Source organism: Daucus carota, chromosome 9, assembly GCF_001625215.2.
Source record: "Daucus carota subsp. sativus chromosome 9, DH1 v3.0, whole genome shotgun sequence".
Classification (NCBI taxonomy): domain Eukaryota; kingdom Viridiplantae; phylum Streptophyta; class Magnoliopsida; order Apiales; family Apiaceae; genus Daucus; species Daucus carota.
The window spans coordinates 19,948,844-19,967,281 of NC_030389.2; the positions used below are offsets into that span (position 1 = coordinate 19,948,844).

Sequence of the window (18,438 nt, forward strand, 5' to 3'; positions counted from 1 at the left end):
GAAGTGATTTCTAGCAAAATTCGGATTTTGGGATTAATTGTATTGTGTTCATTGTTTTCATCATAACTGGAGTTCTACAAGTCCGTTTTGGGCCCGTAACAGCCATTGGAAAACTTGCGAGAAGACCTTTAATTGAGATAAGGTTTCAGAATTTAATGACATCCCAGTCAATCCAGAAAACTGCCAGAAGCAGAAAGTTAGACTCCTATTCAATTTTTTTTTCTATTTAGGAAACTTCTTTGTAGTATTATTATTATATTCAAAATATAGTATAGGTTAAAAATAGATCAATTAATTTTTATTTTGTAATGGACTTGGGAGTTACATGGGCCAAGAGACACACACAAACATTACACCAGAGCAGTTACACGCAAGGAAAAAAAGAAACACAGGGGAGAAAGCCGAGTGGAAGAAAAAGAAGAAGCATCAAGGAGAAAGCTAGTAATTGAAGATCAAATTCAGAGTTTCATCTTCTCCTATTCATTTTTCTTGATTGTATATTTGATATCATGTCTTCCTTCATGTGTTTAGTTTATTTTCTTGTAATGATGAATTAGAACTCTTGCGAGGCCTATATATAAGATTATTTTTCAATTCTTGGTTCCGGTCCTCTTATCAATTGTTTATGATGATTTGTGTATATTGCTTTTTAAGGAATGATCAACCTTGAAATTGATTTGGTAATTCTTGTTGACTTGGGAGAGAAAACTTGAATTAAGGCTATATCATTATAACTTGGGATTAATACTTGTGTTGATTTGTGTTTAGGATAGGAATATACTTAAACACCTCAAGTAGTCTATATAAGATAGTTTTTAAGGTGGTTCGAAGACTTAAATTCTTTATAGGACTATGGAAATTGGTTGATGAATTAGGATCACTTGAGTTTCGGAAGGACCTTGTGGTTAGTAGAAACCTTAGGCTAGCAGTTGGAGCATAGAAATAAAGACATAAGAGTGATTCTTGATGAACATAAGATGAAGTTATTGGTCTAGTTTTGTTAATCTTGCAATTATATTGTGTTAGTAAATCTTGATGGTTAATTACTTTGCCCTTTTTAAAACCAATGTGTAGTTTGACTTGAATCAGTAGAACAAATGTGTGTGGTATTTATAATTTTTACAACGATACGTGCACTTGCGTATAAGTTCTAAAATCGTTAACATTTGGCTTATAATTTTTCATAACAAAAACATTTGGATCTTGAACTATATTCATAGTTAAAATTAAAATTATTCTACTTATGACAACAGGTTTCACCTAGCATATATTGTGCGGGAAGAAAACTATTGAATTCAAAAAAATTTAAAATGAATCAATTTTTTCATGATAATAAGATTAAAATTCCTGTCAAAAATTTATAATTAGTCTGTTCAGTAAAAAATCTCAATAAACATTAGTTAAAAATATATCTTTCGCCCGCAAGGGTTGGTTAAGCTGGTTAAAGAGGGGACTTGTATCCTCTTGGTCACAGGTTCAACTCCCGAAGGGAGGAGAATATGTGATTATGCCTCCTCGATCAAAGCCATAATAATAATATATCTTTCAGTCTCATTTGATATTTCGTGTTTAGATACCGGTACTATCTGCTCCATTTATAGAACAACTAAGATAATAAAAAACAGTAAAATGATATAATATTGGTCAATCAATTAATGACAATTCATGAAAGAAATATCAGAAACCATCCAAACATCACATCAATGGCTTCCTTAGCACACCAAATTGGGGGTCTTAAAAACCCATCTCTCCAAACTTCACATCTCTCCAGAAACACTACACCATAGATTGGCTATAGCAACCACTCAGAAAAACATTTTCTGAAAATCGTTGCCTTAGGGAAAACAAAATCAGCATATTGCAACGACTATAAAATTGTTACAATAGAATCATATTTTCGTTAACAATTTTGAAATGAGTATAACTATTGCAATGGTATTACATGGCGTTGCAATAGAGTCTAATTTTTGGGCCAAAAAAATTGGCGGGCAATTAAAAACTCAAGAGCGGGACAAATGAAATATTTTTACCGGGTTAATCAAAATAAAAGAAAACAAGAAAAAGGAAGATCCACACTCACAAACAAGTCCATCGACCTCCCGTCACAAACACTGCCCCTGACAAACACTAGACTAAAGATACAGACAAGAAGAGATGGGAAGGAGGTCAGAGAGGGGGGGGAGAGAGTAAATCCAAACAGATCTGGGCTAATTTTTATCCATCAATGGAGATGGAGTGATTGACCATACGGGTCTTTAATCAAAACTAGGGTTTTTTAATTTGAATTGGGGGTTTGTTTTTTGGTAATTTCTTTTTGTCAAGGTTCAATTGAAGTTCATTTTTTTTGTTTTTGGGATAATTTGGTTGCTTGAGGTTAATTTAATTTAATTTCTCAGCTTGTACAATTCAAGATACATCCTCTTTGATTTCATATATGTGTGTGTCAGTGTGTGTATGTTTTATGCCCTGTGTATATGATTAAACAGATTCTGGATTTATTCGAAATGCATGTGTATGTATGTATGTGTTTATGCCCTGTTCTTCGGTGTATGCTCTGTTCTCTCTCTCCCCTCATTAATAGGGTGAGTGGAGTGGTTCAAGTTATAGTCTGTGCTTTGACTATGCTTGATTCCGTTTCCTGTTTTTCTAGGATATATTTTAGCATCCTAATCAGGTCATGGCGTTATGCAATTGTTCAATGACCTCTACTAGTATGATTATATGTTCATACTTCTTGTTGAAGGTTAAAGAATAATACCATAGCAATAGGGGCACAGTGATGATCAGAGTCTTTCCCTCTTACATACTTTGACCCATTTTGGTTTACTAGCTTAGTTCTATAAGGTGAAAATTAAGGCATTCTTATTACTTTTACTTGAAACATGACTTCCGATTCTCATGCCTAAGAACTTATATTTAGTTCATATCAATTTGCAGGCAGGGTTATTCCAGAGAGCGTGATCTATAGTTATGGAACTATACTGCTAGATCTGTTGAGTGGAAAGCATATCCCTCCAAGCCATGTATGATTTGTATAGTTACTTATAGTACTTTACTTTGAGGCAGCTTCTTGGAGACTTATATTTCTGGTTGCTTTACCCACAATATCTCTGTTACCAAGTTTGCGTGTCCTTCTTCTCCCTTGTTTTAGGAAAAGAATAATGTGTTTTGTTGCCTTTCTTATGAATGTTATGGTTATGAGTTACGACTTGTGAGCATGTTCTATATTAAGCTAAACATTACAAGGCATCAAAAGTGTAAGTCTGTAAGATATTCATTAGGGCATAGGTTATACAATAATTTAATGTACTCCTTATGTATAACACTCTTAGGCCTATAGCAAATACAATATATCTAGTTAAGTTTATTTTTAATCAATATCTGCTAGAAGTGAACACGCTGCATTTTTTTTTTATCTTTAGCTGGGGGTGTCAAACTTTATCCTGTTCTTTATCATATTAAAGCTTGTCATAGCCAGTAAAAACCACCTGTAGACTTGCAGAAGCGATTAATTTCTTTCTCTACATAAAAGTAACAACTAACAAGCATCTTAATCGAGTTACTTGTTGATGTGTTAAAGCTGGGTAGTTTTAATATAATTATGGCAAATAATAGATAATTTTATGAGACTAGATATTCTTTAGGCCATGATTTTTCCAAAGACTGTCTATAATATGTTTGATCATGCATCAAACGCTTCCTATCCTTTCCATTATATTGATATCACCCATTATGTTCAGGATGACTAGTTATCGACATGCAAAGTCATAGATTTTAGTCATTAGCTCAGTTTAATTTATTGCATAACCTGTACTTTTGATTCGGGTAAGTTCCCTGTAGATGTCAATTAATGGACAGAAATGCTTAGTCTAGCGATATTTGTAATACTTTACGACTTGATTATATTGCTATTTTGTTCTAGGGTCTACCTACTGAGCTCAAGAAAAGGAATGAACTAAAGAAAATATGTGCTTCTACCCTTGCTTCTGAGTTTCCCAAGGATTGCAAGTTTTTTCCGGCAGATACAAAGGATGATTTGCACAAGGTAATTGTTAGTTGGCCTATGTGGGATGAAGTGGTCGGACTTTGCATATTGAAGCACACATCTAAAGCCAATTAATTATAGTATTTTAAAAATCTGTCAAAGTGGCTTCCTCGTTAATTTGAATGGGACTTAGAAATGCTTCCCGACTATGTTCCAGGTTGCAAATATGTACTTACTAATGCACTCAAGTGTAATAAAGATTAAAATTAATATGGCAAGTTGATCCAAAGCACTCAAAGTGTGTTGCCAGAAATATGCAGTCTATTCATACGCAATGGTTTTAACTTATTTCAGGTGTTACATTTAGGTAATGTAGGTGATGTATTGTTATCGATGACGATACCTGGCTGCTTGAGCGAGTATATTGTAGGTGTTTTTCTAATAAATTATGCAACTATCAAAAGTTAAGCCGATTCTCTGAAAAAGAGAACTTAAACATAAGTTTATCTTTTGAATTCATTGGTATCTACTTAATGTCTAATTAATTGTCTATCATGTTACTTCTACTTAAGGACTCATGTATGTCGTGTTAATCAGAAGATGGAGTGTTTTCTGTTGACCCTTTGAGAACAGCGAATAGAGTAATACCTGCCTGGGCATTGAGATTGGCGAAAGCAAAGGAAGACAACGAGGCTTCTACCCCGTGCAACACCTCTGGTCTCTATCCTGCTAGCGGGGGTAATTTGCACAGCTTCAGGGCAATCAAGCCATGTGCATTCCTCGATGTGCTTGCGCCGCCTTACTCCCATTCCGAAGGCAGGCGCTGCACGTTCTACAGGAAATATGATTTCTCTATTCTACCAGGTACAGTCCGTGCCATTATGCCTCTTTTTGTTAGTATCATATTGTAGTGTATATATAGCCATGCAATATAGCTCTGTACATTGTAATATAAAATTAGAATCAGTTAATTGATTATGATGGCATTGTCCTCTAAAACAAGGTAGTTGACATGTTTTTATTTATTTATTTTTCTTACTAATCTAAGGGATATATGACATGATTATATACTTGTTGGTGTACAGGATATCAATGGACTTGGAGACCTCTAAGAAAGCTTCTGATATGGAGGATAAACTTAACAAAAACTGAAGACACTTGACTTAGAAAGAATCCCTCCCTACATATAAATGTCGAAGAAATATGAGCTAGTGGTCAGAATTAACATGAGCCGAATACCGATAGCGATGCAGTTGATTATTCATGATCCGTAGTACTATGATTTAGGCTTGGCCCACTTTGATATCAAAAATTTGATGTACTTGACCTATTTTGGCCTATTTCCGTTAGTGTTCTAAACTCAGAATTATTATTTTAATTTAGTTACTATGGTACTGATCTTGGTTGTGGTCTTCTAGGAAGTGGTTGTGGCAGTGTAGGAATGATCAGACTTGTGGTCGGTAAAAGTCTTATTATTGTTTTTGGGATTTGTTGGTGTTGAACTTTTAAAGGTGGATTAATATATTTATGAAATGGCCATGGGCTAATTTTTTTAACCAAATTGTTGCAATATATGACTAAAACATTGCATTAGAGAATGCTTTTGTAATTGTAAATAATTCAAATATCAATGCATTTGGGACCAAAAATGTTGCCACAGGTTGTATATGGCAATGATTAATCAAAAGGAAGTGTTGCAATTTTTTGTTGCAATAGAACCACAAACAACTGCAATGACTTAAATACCATTGCTATATAGGAAAATTTGTTGCAATATGTTGCTGTTGCAATGATATCAACGTGTTGCAATACATGTGTAATTCATTGCATAAAGAGCCCTATGGCAACGGGACCAAAGTTAACGGTCAATTTTTGAAAAAATGTTGCAATAGACTCTATTGCAATGCTTTTTGGTCATATAGCATCGAATTTTAGGGGTTGCTATATCCAATCTATGGTGTAGTGAAAAGTTAAAGTTATTACACACAACAACGCTTGTAAGTATAGTTCAAGAACACTTGTTGTAGCAACAGCAGCAGTGGCAATCACAAGTAATGCCCATACAAGAGAAAGATTAAAGCTTAAAGAAGTTTTTTTGAATGCGTACCAAAGGTGTCATAGTCACCCCATGGATGGTGTTTCTTTCACTCTTGATGATTTTCTTGCTGCTATTGAGTTGTATGATTTTAGCTTTGAGATTGGCACGAAGGTCACACCTTTTTTCCTTTCTCAACTTCTTGAGATTAATATGTCGATATGTGTTGAGTAATTAATACTATGGAGGTGAAAATGTTGGTGGGTTTGTGCTTAAATGAATGTTTAGATAGTGTTTCATGTTGATTATAACTGTATGTTACAGAGATGCAACGAAAGTATTTGCTTAGTGACTGACTAAATATTAAGGACATTAAGGACATGTAGTTGTAAAATCTGACTACATGTTTTTTCACTCAGAATTCCTGTTTTTTGGCTCATAAGATCTATGGTACCATCAATCTTTGTGTTCGTGGTTCTATCTTCGGGCGGGAAGTTTATGGTGCTATTTGAGTATTTGTCAACCAGCGTACCAATCAGATCCGATCGTGCCTCACGATAATGGAACAAGAAGAGGAGTGCTGCTATTTTCTTTCCCAAAAAATATGATACACACGTATTCTAATCGTCGCGTTAGGGCTCATCTACGGATCTACATGTCAAGATTTTGACATTCAAAAAGAAAGGTGTACTTTTTCCGATTCTTAATTTACATGTTTAAGTGACTATTTGTTTTCCTAGTATATTCAATATTTTATGTTCTTAACAAGTTGATGTAAAATTAAGATTTTCTCTTTAAGTTTGTATTTGTGCGCGATTATCAATTGTTGTAGGAGTTGTTTTATGTCATCGTTTTGTCTTTTTTGATTTATCTGGTAGATGAGAATGTTGGTGAAGTGTAGTCAAACTTATTATGTATTTATGTGCTTAATATGTTGTCTTCTTATCAATTTTTTGACTCACAAGTTTTATTTGCAATTGTGTTTTATGATCTTCTACGGTTAGAATTTGTTCATTGTTGTTGTTACTGATATGACGAGATATGGTGATTGTTGGTGATGATAAGATGGTAGTATCAATTAGTGTGATTTTGAAAAATATTATTCATTAATTTTCTTGCATGATTAAAGGCTTTGCTTTGTAAAATTGGTAAGCTTCTTGCTCTCTTTTATTAAATTGAATTGGCTAGTTATTGCACTTTTAAATTTTAGCTATTTTAAATGGTGAGTTGACTCACTTGATTGGTGTTAATCTTTGAATTTTATTATTTCTCGAATAATTGCTTGGATATATATGCTCTAAATGCTTTAATTCTCATTGATTAGAGTTTAATGCAATATATTAACCGGTGTATATTGACTTGTAGTCTTGACTAATGGCTTTTATTTGTGCCATTTATGGGTGGCCATGATTGATGGCGTATATTCTTGGCCTAATAAACGAAAATTTAGTGCCATTTTGTTGGCTTGTTTACTACATTTTATTTAATTTGTTACTTAAAATTTTAGATATTTTTTGAAGATTGCAGTTTTATATTTTAATAATTTTATCATTAATTATTCTTAGTAATTATTTATCTTGTTATATATTTAGCCAAAGGGTCTTCCTTTGGTTAGATATATTTTTTTCTGTTTTTTTTTATATTATCTTCTTTTTTTGTCGAATTATTTTTATATTTATCATTTCATTCATCTTTACCATCTTCAAAACTATACTGATTTTAATTATTAATTTATTATATTTTCTTGTTATTAATGAATCGCATTTGTTTCAGGTAGCGTGGTCTTACAAGTTGGGACGCTTTCTTTTCGGACATTAAGGTCTTATTGTCTAAACTTCTGGAGACATTTTCATGTCTTTCGGTTAGATGATAAGCTTTTTTGAATGAAAGAAACTCCTCGGAGTATTGGCGTATATCGATACGAGCAAGTGTATTTTCTATCAAAAAAAAAAAAATTAATGACGAACTTGTAATTTGGTCATCCAACCACAAAACTGTCAATCGAATAATTGTAACAATAAAAACTTTCGATCAAGTCACTAGCCGTTATTAATATTAACGCTTGAGTAGAAAAATGAGTAGACTTGATTACATGACAGATTTCGAACCAATGTGGCTACTAGCCAAGTCATTCGACTGATGTATCTACCCGACCATTTTATAACCTAATACTCATAATTTTCCAACCTTCTCCTTCCTCTTTTTTTATTCTTTTTTCTTCTTATAATTTGAGTTCACCTTTCTTTTTCATCTTTCTTCCTTGACCATTTCTTCAAAAAACTTCTCCATTCAGAACTCTATGAACTCATATAAAAGTACTAAAAACAACTCTGGATTTAAATATAGCTACAAACATGTAAAATGTAATTGTGATAGTTTAGCAACCTTGCAAGAAACTTGGAGAGAGGGAATTATGAACCTGGGTAGGAGAGTTTTTGGTTGCAGTAACTATAAGTTCCTTCAAAGTGGTTCAATTTTTTCTTATAGGCTGATCCACCCTACAGTGATAGAGCGAGAGAAATAATACATTAGTTGAAGCTGGAAATGAGGGTGAGGGATGCTGAGTTGCATAAAATGAATGAAGAGTTGAGTTTTGTTAAAATAAAGATGCTAGTATTAAATGAAGAGTATGAGTTTGTTCGAAAAAAATCGATGAAGCAGCAATCATGAAGATTAATTCGATTGCGGAATATAATTCAGTTGAGTTTATAATTCAATCATAATCAAACAAGTCCAACAAGTCCGGGGAATATTCTTTGTATTAGAAATAATCCTCGGGTGCTAAAAATTCCAACACAAGTGTCGGCTATGGAGACTACAAGTCACTCTCTAAACACAAACGCACGTAATCATGAATATTCTATCTTACTTTCGTATGTGTATAGTGTTTGCACTTTACAAAGTATGAAGTTAGTTTCAAATGAAACTACAAGCTCTATTTGTAGGATTTAACATCTAACCATAGTTAGCTAAGTGATCCCGTCACAGTTGAAGAGAACTAGGTTCTATTAATTAACTGCAGGTGGTTAAGCGTTTAAGTGATCCAGGTTCCCTTATTCTTTTAACCACTGTTGGTTAGTTCCTTTAAGAGAACTAGGTTCCCTTAAATTAACCAAGGCAGGTTAATTCTCCAAGTGGCGCTAGATGCATTCACTACTCCAAGTGGCGCCTCCCTTGCTGCACCATGGAGATTTGCTTTAGAAAATTCAAGGCCACATTTTAGTGGCACCTTCCAAGAAGAGCTGAGTGGTGCCAAGTTCACAGTGTGCAATACCTTTGCCTTAAAAACATTTATCTATATGTTAAGTGGCGCCTCACATGGAATGGATGTGAGTGCTGCCACTAACACTTGGTTTCTACACCCTCAACAGCAAGTAACGCCTAGAGTGAAGCTTCTCCCCTGTTATCTCTCATAAGACCAAGCATTGACCTTAAGTGGCGCCATGGTACAGTATACAACAGTGTGGCGCTAGTAAGTCATATGAGTTAGCCAAATTTCCACTTGAAACAATTAAGTGGCGCCCCTTTTTTACACACACACACACACACACACACACACAGACACACACACACACACACACACACTTGAATTAATCAAATGGCGCCAACCAAGTATATGTATATATATTTCAAATTCAAATTCTTGGCGCCGCTTTTAGGAACAGCTTTAGACTTGATCAATAATCTGTTGATCGAATCTTCTGAACAACTTCGTACGTACTGACGTCCTGTGCACTGGTCTAGTTCACGAATGACTAATACTGAAGCGATTCTTTACTTGATGAAATACTCGATTAGTCATTCCGGGTTTGATGTTGTTTTGATAAATCTGATTACGAATAATCAGAATAGGTATACTAGAATCTTCCGGTTCTTGGAACTTGATCGTTAGGAAATCTTCGATAGCTGAAACTACTTGGACTTTATTTGTCACTGAGGCTTGAATATATTAATGAACTTCTTTCAGTGGACGGCCGTTCATCTCAGATATCTTGATTGTCTTTGTCTATTCGTATCGAATCTCCAACCTGTTGAATCCTGTATTATACTTACGTATTACTTCATGTTCTTTTGTTGTGTTGAGTTATCGTAATTACATTACGAGGTACATTATGCTTTACAAAAGGTGTTATGCATTTTTGTAGTAGTTTGTTTTTTATTTATGTTTTTCAAGTAAAAATAGCCACAACCATATTTTTGCTTATGGATATATGTTCTCAGCAATTAATATGAAAGACTTGAATTTCATGTAACGAATGTCTAGACTTGAATTTCATGTAACGAATGTCTTCTAGCAGTATATTAGTTTAAAACTTTCAAAATGTAGTAGTGTACCAAAATGAAGGACTTAAACTAGTTTTAACTCAAGCATCCAATTATAATGAAAAGGGTGCCAACACCATTTATTTAAAAAATAAATACCACACACTACACCATAGATGGGCTTATGCAATGGTTTTTGAAAGCGTTGCTCTCTCAGTCTTGCCTTAGCAATGATATTTTTGGATAACAGCAACGGTGATCAAACCGTGTTGCATTATACAGATATCTACTATTGCAATTGACTCACGTTAATGTAACAAGCAATATATATTTAGTTGCTTTATTATATTTAGTGTTGCTTTAGTATTAATAATAAAAAATAATATTAAACAATAATCCGCTGACATGGCAGTGAGCCCCACCGGTGGGTTCCAAAATGCTGACGTGGCATCTGGGCCCCACCAACGGGCCCCACCATGCTGACGTGGCAGTGGGGCCAACTAGTGGGTCCCACAATGTTGACGTGGCAGTGGGACCCACATGTGGGCCACACCCTGCTGACGTGGCATGTTGACGTGGCAGTGGGCCCCACCTCTGGGTCCCACCTTGCTGACGTGGCCGGTGGGTCCCACCTTGGTGACGTGGCAGTGGGACCCACCAGTGGGGCCGAAAATGTTGACGTGGCAGCCTGGCGTGGCAGTGGGTCCCATAATGCTGACGTGGCATGCTAACGTGGCAGTTGAACTGTTGCATTAGGTTCTTAGTGTTGCGTTTGATCATAAAATTGTGTTACCTTCACAATATTAGCTATTTTAAATTTTTCAGTTACCTTTTTTAATGATCCGACCGTACGGATGCCACTACCTATCGATTCTAGTGTGGTCTGATTTTTAGTAAAAAAATTTAAATTTGTCTGATCTGATTTTATGATAGTCAAACAGTGGTCAACAGATCAAGGTTCTCAATAGCTAGTTTGGCCCGATTTGTGATTCAATTTTTTTCAGACTCTTTTTCAACGATCCGACCGTATGGATGTTAATACCTATAGATTCCAGTGTTGTGAGATTTTTCTTCAAAAATTTCAGATGTGTCTGATCAGATTTCATAATAGTCAAACAATGGTCAACAGAGCTTCTCTATAGCCAGATTGGCACGAATTGTGATGATTCTATTTTTTCTGCGACTCTTTTCAACGATCCGACCGTACGGATGCGGATACCTATTGATTCCAGTGTCGTGAGATTTTTCTCCAAAAATTTCAAATGTGTCTCATCAGATTTCATAATAGTCAAACGGTGGGCTGCAGACTCTTTTTCAACGATCCGACCATACGGATGCTGATACCTATTGATTCCAGTGTTGTGAGATTTTTCTTCAAAAATTTCAGATGTGTCTGATCAGATTTCATAATAGTCAAACAGTAGTCAACAGAGCTTCTCTATAGCCAGATTGGCACGAACTGTAATTCTATTTTTTCTGCGACTCTTTTTCAATGATCCGACGGTACGGATGCTGATACCTATTGATTCCAGTGTTGTGAGATTTTTCTTCAAAATTTTCAGATGTGTCTGATCAGATTTCATAATAGTCAAACAGTGGTCAACAGAGATTACCGGTACCCCGTTAATTAGTTTTTACTTTAATATTATTTTAAAATGAAATATTTAATATTAAATAATTCCTATATATATTAAACTAAAACATAAATAATTTAAAATTAATAATTTTATATTAAAAATATAAACTTATTAATTGAGATATATTATATATAATTAAGTAATTGAGTATTACATCTAATTTCACTCAAGCGGGAAAACAAACCCCAGAATATTTCATTTTCCCCTGACAAAACCAAAATTTTGTCTAAGTCCAAAACATTCCCCCCTTTCACCCGACATTTCTCTCTAACCATCTCCATTTCTCTCTCACCATCTCCGACCTCACCAGCTCACCATCTCCATTTCTTCACTCCGACCTCCATTTCATTTACTCTAACCTCCGCTCAACCTGCATTTCATTCACTCTCTCTCAATTAGTAAGTACGAAACTAGGGTTTCCGCTGAAGAAGCTCAAATTCACGGAGTTCGGCCCGAAGAAGCTGAAATCGGAGCATATTATTTGCTCATTTAACTTTACTAACTGTTTTTAGCTTCTTACTAACTGTTTTCTTTAATTATGCAGGTAATTAGAGCTTTCAAATTAGGGCTTTCGAATTAGGGATTTTATCAAGGTAACCTTTGATTTTGTTTTAGTCCATTGTTGTTTCTCTATTGTTTTATTTGTAGCTCAAATTAGGGCTTTCGAATTAGGGCTTTTTGTATGTAGTTGAATGTAATTGAATATATTTGATTCGATTTGGATGTTGACAGAGAGAGATGGAGAGAGAGGGAGTGAGAGAGACAGAGAGGGTGGGAGAGAGAGTGAGAGGGGGACCCACGTGGCACTGGGGCGGGACCCACGTGTGAGGCCCACTGATCTGTATTTGTATCCTCAAGGATAATGCAACACAGATTGCTGTTGCATTTGTGTTCATCTACTGTTGCAATATATTCTTAAAGCAACAACCATTTTGCTGTTGCATTTTTCGGAGTAAGCATTGCCTTAAGGGTCTAAGGCCATTCTCGCGAGGCAACAATTTCGAAGCGTTTCCTTTTTGAAAAAAGGACCTTTAGCAATAGAAAATGACCCTTAATGCAACATTATTGACCATTGCTTTAGACCATCTATGGTGTAGTGACAACATTGTCTATAAAAATAGTCACAGTGCATAAACAACACATTCACAGAAGGAAACTACTCAAAAGAAATGACATAAAGATTTATGATTGATAGATAAACTATGGACATATTTCATTGTTGATGGTCCCAAAAGCTAGTCACAACCAAATTAATAAATCTACTTTATCAATGGGGGTGCTAGCTAGTCATATTTTCACTCTTTCCTCTGCAATTAAAGGTGTAGTGCTCATTGGTGGAGTACTCAATGATCAAGTGCTCACTGGGGGACTGTTTCTAGTCCCTATGTGCTTCTTTAGACTTGGATCTGGTATTTATAACACAAAAATTAGATAATCATTATAATTGTTTACAAATTAGAAGACATTAGAAAATAAGACTTACAAATTTCATCCCAGAACTAGTTTTGCCTATTAGACCTTATTATTTCACAACCGAACTTCCTTATTTGCATAATGCAAGTTCTTTCATATTTTTCCTCAATACTAGACAAAGCTTGCTTCCTCTCTACTACATCTACATTCACACATATCTACTTTTAAACTCTTCCGGCATCTCAAGTTTCTAATTTGGATTTCTTCTAATTTTATCTCTAAGCTGCTCCACAAGATATTTTGTATTCAGTATTTTATTTTTGAACTCCAAAAATAGTTGTGTTCATTTATATTGATTTCAACTGCAACACATCTTTTTATTATTGTAACTCAACCACATTTTAAAAGGACACATATGTGCACTACCAACCTAGACCCTATTTAAATCATCATGCAAATAATGATATCTATACCATGATTCATGAAACTAGACCTCACAGCTTGCATAAAATCTTTTTTACTACCAAATAACATACCAATCTCAAATTTCATATCCTTGGCAGGTGTATTCACATTATAGACCTTATCCACAAGCCTCATTTTATGATTTTCTGCAGGGGTTAGCATAACAAAACTCTTCATCACTTTCCTAACTACTAAAACGATAAGGCCTATTTGAATCATTGCTATCATGGATCATCATATTGTTCAAAATTTGCATGTTTCTCCAATTCAGCCATTTTCTTATTATTTTCTCCACATTTTTTGCTAATCTCTACATACTCTTCATCACTACAACTATAATCCACCATTTCATACACCTTTCAATATCAGAGTCTTCATTACTTTTACTCAAATGGTAGAGAAATAGTACTACTTTTTATTCACAATCTTGATTTAATTCAATAAGATGACACTTAGAATCGGCATTAAACAAGTGGATACCATCTTCAACACTTCTTAAATACAAGCTTTTATACTCACCAACAACTTCAATGAATTTTGAATTCAATTCATTACTGTTAAGATTTTCTAAATCCACATTGTAATAAATCCTTTAACATTACTTGTGTAAGAAAATCAAGGAATATGAATAAACTACCTCTATACAAAATTGTAATGACATACAGTTTTGGCATGTTAAAATATAAAAATTAAAACATGTTACACCAATTCTTTCTAAACTCTAATTACAAAGCAATTTCAATAACATAAAATGTCTAAAACCCTAATTACACCGCACATATACAAGACACATGCAAACGAAACATGTGTTCATGATAAGTAAGAAGTGCTTACTATGATTGTTTAGTAATGATTTAATTTCCAACTTCGTCCCCATCATCACTTTGAGCAACGTCCTTGCTAGATTTGTCTTCATATCCAATATTCTCACTAGCTTTGTCTCCGACATTTCCAATTTCATCTTCGACTCGATCACATCTTCAATTTTGTTGCTTGCAACTGCTTTCGTGCTAAGAGTTGTACGAACTTCAACACCTGATCGTGTCATCACCATCTTTACTTTTCGATTCGGAATGATTTAGACTTAATCGGGGGTGTTAGGGATTACAAGGGTGGCGGATTTAGGGTACGAGGTTCGGGTGTAGAAAGGATGCAATTGATAGATTTTGTCTACAGTAAAAGCGATTTAACGACGGTGAAATCTTAATCTATTTATTCAAGTGATTATTTTTAACTATTAAGTGAGGTGATTAAGAGGTCTTGAGCTAGATAACTCAATTGCTAATTGGTAGTCCGTTGAGTGACCAAAATATCATTTAACCCAAATAAAAAATCACTAAAACAATTACGATAGAAATCAACCAATTGCCATAAGATTGTTTTTGGTAACGTGTATTTTATTTCAAATTTAAGATTTCTGATATTATCTGAGTTGTCATTTCTAATATTCAATTTTATAGTAATGGGCGTATTCACCTAGGATTTTAATGAATTGTTCTTAATCCATGGATTTTAATGAATTGTATTTGATTTTGATTTTGTGTGAATTCCTGATAACATGTAGCACAGAGCTGATACAAATTCTTTAGTATTTAAGCACGATGCTTCAAAATCTCATGAAATTTGGTCTCATTTTAAAAAACTTAAAATACATTGAACAATCTTACACAATTCATTATTTTATGAAGTCTAAAAAAATCCATAAGCATTTGAATATCATCATATTATAATAGATTTTAAACCATCCCAAATGAATACCATTGAATTATTAAGTATAATTTAAAATCCTAATTGAATACCACTAGATTTTTTATGACAATATAAAATCCTAATTGAATACACCCTTAAGATATAAATGTTTTGGATTTTAAATGAAATCCAAATCTAACTTACTAGGATTTGAATGTTTTTATTTTAAACAAAATGGACATCCAACTTACAGGATTCAAAAGTTTTGGATTTGAAATGAAATTCAAGACCAACTATTTTTTCATGTATTTAAACGTGTCATTTGATCAAATACAAAATTTTAAATGAAATTTAAGTTCCCAAGCAGGCTTTAAAAATTTTGAATGACAATTATTTTTTTTATTTTTTTTAAACGAGGCTAGGATGATTTACATACCACAAATTAGCATGGTATTTACAAAAATTACGAATTAGAATGAATAAATTAAAATACACAAATTTTATTTAATTCAGATATAAACACAAATAAAATAACTAAATTATCAGGAAACAAATGCAAAAAATAAGATATATAAAAAACATTCTTACATTGCTATTATTTAAATTAGAACAATTGAATAATCCCCAAAATATTGAATAACTTACGATGATGTGAAGGATTTGTTTAAACTTTTTAAGTGAGGTACATGCATATATTGTCCATCATTCTTTAAATGAGACCAATAATTAGCATCAATGACAAGATGTGTATTACACATTTTATTCATCTGCTAGTATAATGCCACTAAGATATGTTCTGTCTGACATGTTAAGAACCACAATGCAACCACCTAGTCAGTAGTCACTAACTAGAATAGACTGCACTGTAACTCAGCAAATGTATCCCTTTAATAATTGGGGAATCTTATCCATTCAAACAAGATTATTTTCTCATCTTCATTTGTGGATGTTTTTACAAAATCGCACAAGTAAACAAGATACATTGTATTGTCATCTCTAGGAAAATTACACTATAGTTATATAATATATCCACAGAACTCAGGAAAGATCATAAAGGTGGAAAACTTTCTCCTATATTCAGTTGCTCACATTTTAGCTGCAAAGGGAAAACTTTAATCTAGATGATGATCAGAGTGGCGCAGAACATGCATGTAATATTCTTTAAATTGAGATTAAGTGAAGCCAGCATGGAGAAAAATATATGTTGAAAATTTGAGGCATAAATAATGTCTGACCTAAATTATCAGTCTTCAGCTACCTCTTCACTGTTTCTTCCCTCTGTTCTAATCTCTGGTAAGGTATCAAGATCAATGTGATTTTCTTTGTCCTCCAAAGTTGGATCAGAGGCCTCAGTGGATTCGTATTGTACTTCATCTGTTTCTTTGATATTGTCTTGATCCTCACTCTTCAAGTCATTGGAGGTTTCCTCGAGTACAGAAGAGTCAGAGCTATCTTTGCTTTCGGCAGATACATCGGACTTGTCAACATTCTTGATGTTGTCAAGCCCAGATTTCGTGGAGGAATCTGTGGATCTTCTGAACCCTGTTCTGTCTTAGTCGCATTAGAATTTGATGAGTTTGAATTAAATTCAGTGTCAGGTAGAGTTACTATAGTGTTAGTGGCTTCATTCAGGACAATAGTTTGAATATCGGAGCCACCTATTGTAGTTTTATCTCCTTCAGCGCGCAGCATTATGAACATGACTTGGATCCGATATAATGATATATGTTTAAATATTTACAGATGAGCCATTAGTATCTGTAATATTGATGATCGTTGTTGATCATTAGACTCGAAGCCGGTAAGAGAAGCAAGAGTTGTGTTAATCTGAGAAACTAAATCAAATACTTCGAGATTCTTTTCTTCATCTGATCCTGAAGTTCCATTCCCAAATATTTCCACTTCATGAGAATTCAGTACTGTAGAATTATGAACATCCTCCGTGCAATTGCCTTTTTTTTCATTTTTTAAAATATTTAGTTGGTTTCTGGTGTTCCCAATATCATTTTCAGTACTTGTACTTTGCGCATCATGTGTGACAGCACTAGAAGCATCATCTCCCTTGTACTGCTCCTCACGTGCCTCACGAGTATTCCTAGATCGTTCATCGTCAACATGGTCCTCTATTGAATGGTCATTATTAGAGCTTCTTTACCTTCCTCATCCTATTATTCAGTTAACTTCTCAATGGGGTCTTCTTTTTCCTTCTCTTGATGTAGGAACTCCTCTTCTCTCTCAACCTCAAAATTTGATTTCTCTTTTTCGTGCTCATTTACTTCATTATCTCTGTCTCCTCTTCCTTCAACGTCCTTTTCTTCAGCTTGAATATCTTCTTCTCTATTTTGTTCTTCGTGCTTATCTTCTCCGGTTTCTTCTTCATGCTTATCTTCTTCTCCGGTTCCATTTTCATGCTTATCTTTTTCTCCCGCTTCTTCATTCTCCTCTTCTTCCTCAGTTGCTACTTCAAGATCATCTTCTTTCTCTTGGTCGCTTCTTCATGCTTATCATTTTCCTCACTTCCATCTTCGTGTTTGTTTTCTTCCTCGGTTTCTTCTTCAAATTTAGCTTCTTCTTTGCTTTCTTTTTCACGCTTATCAGCCTCTATGTTTCCTTCTTCATTGTAATCTTCTCCATCATGACTCTCACTGTCCTTGTTTGCCCCTTATCTTGAGAAATAAGATCCTCCCTACTAAATTTGAAAATCACATTGTTCATCTCTATATTCAATGAGTCTTTTGCAATATTTTTCACCAAACTGTTTCCTCTTATCATTGGAGTGTTTGACCTGATAAACCAACCACAAACAAACAGCAACCAACACACAATTATGCAGTGCATGCTTCGACTTGAAACCTTTTGATCTCTGGTTTCTATTTGGCGAATGCCTGTACATGTTCAAGAACTTGTCTTCTCCCAAATTCATAAAAGGGATAGAAACCTGCTAAGAATTT

General features: G+C 34.2%; 1 protein-coding gene and 1 long non-coding RNA gene across 3 annotated transcripts; one reads left to right on the forward strand and one right to left on the reverse strand.

The window, feature by feature from the left end:
• Positions 1–1,782: 1,782 nt before the first annotated feature.
• LOC135149189 (uncharacterized) lies at positions 1,783–5,742 on the forward strand. Of its 2 annotated transcripts, XR_010287400.1 has the most exons (6): positions 1,783–2,303; positions 2,744–2,844; positions 2,938–3,023; positions 3,923–4,045; positions 4,583–4,849; positions 5,071–5,742. It is a non-coding gene; the product is annotated as an uncharacterized LOC135149189 (long non-coding RNA). The 2 variants fall into 2 exon arrangements; XR_010287399.1 differs by having other exon boundaries at positions 1,787–2,844; positions 5,071–5,741.
• Positions 5,743–16,730: 10,988 nt separating this feature from the next.
• On the reverse strand, positions 16,731–18,202 carry LOC108225929 (uncharacterized). The gene is made up of 4 exons (XM_064085192.1): positions 18,147–18,202; positions 17,669–17,980; positions 17,229–17,582; positions 16,731–17,034 (listed from the first exon to the last, which is right to left on the reverse strand). The coding sequence occupies exons 1-4, from the start codon at positions 18,200–18,202 to the stop codon at positions 16,731–16,733; spliced, it is 1,026 nt and encodes a 341-aa protein (XP_063941262.1).
• Between the last annotated feature and the right edge of the window lie 236 nt (positions 18,203–18,438).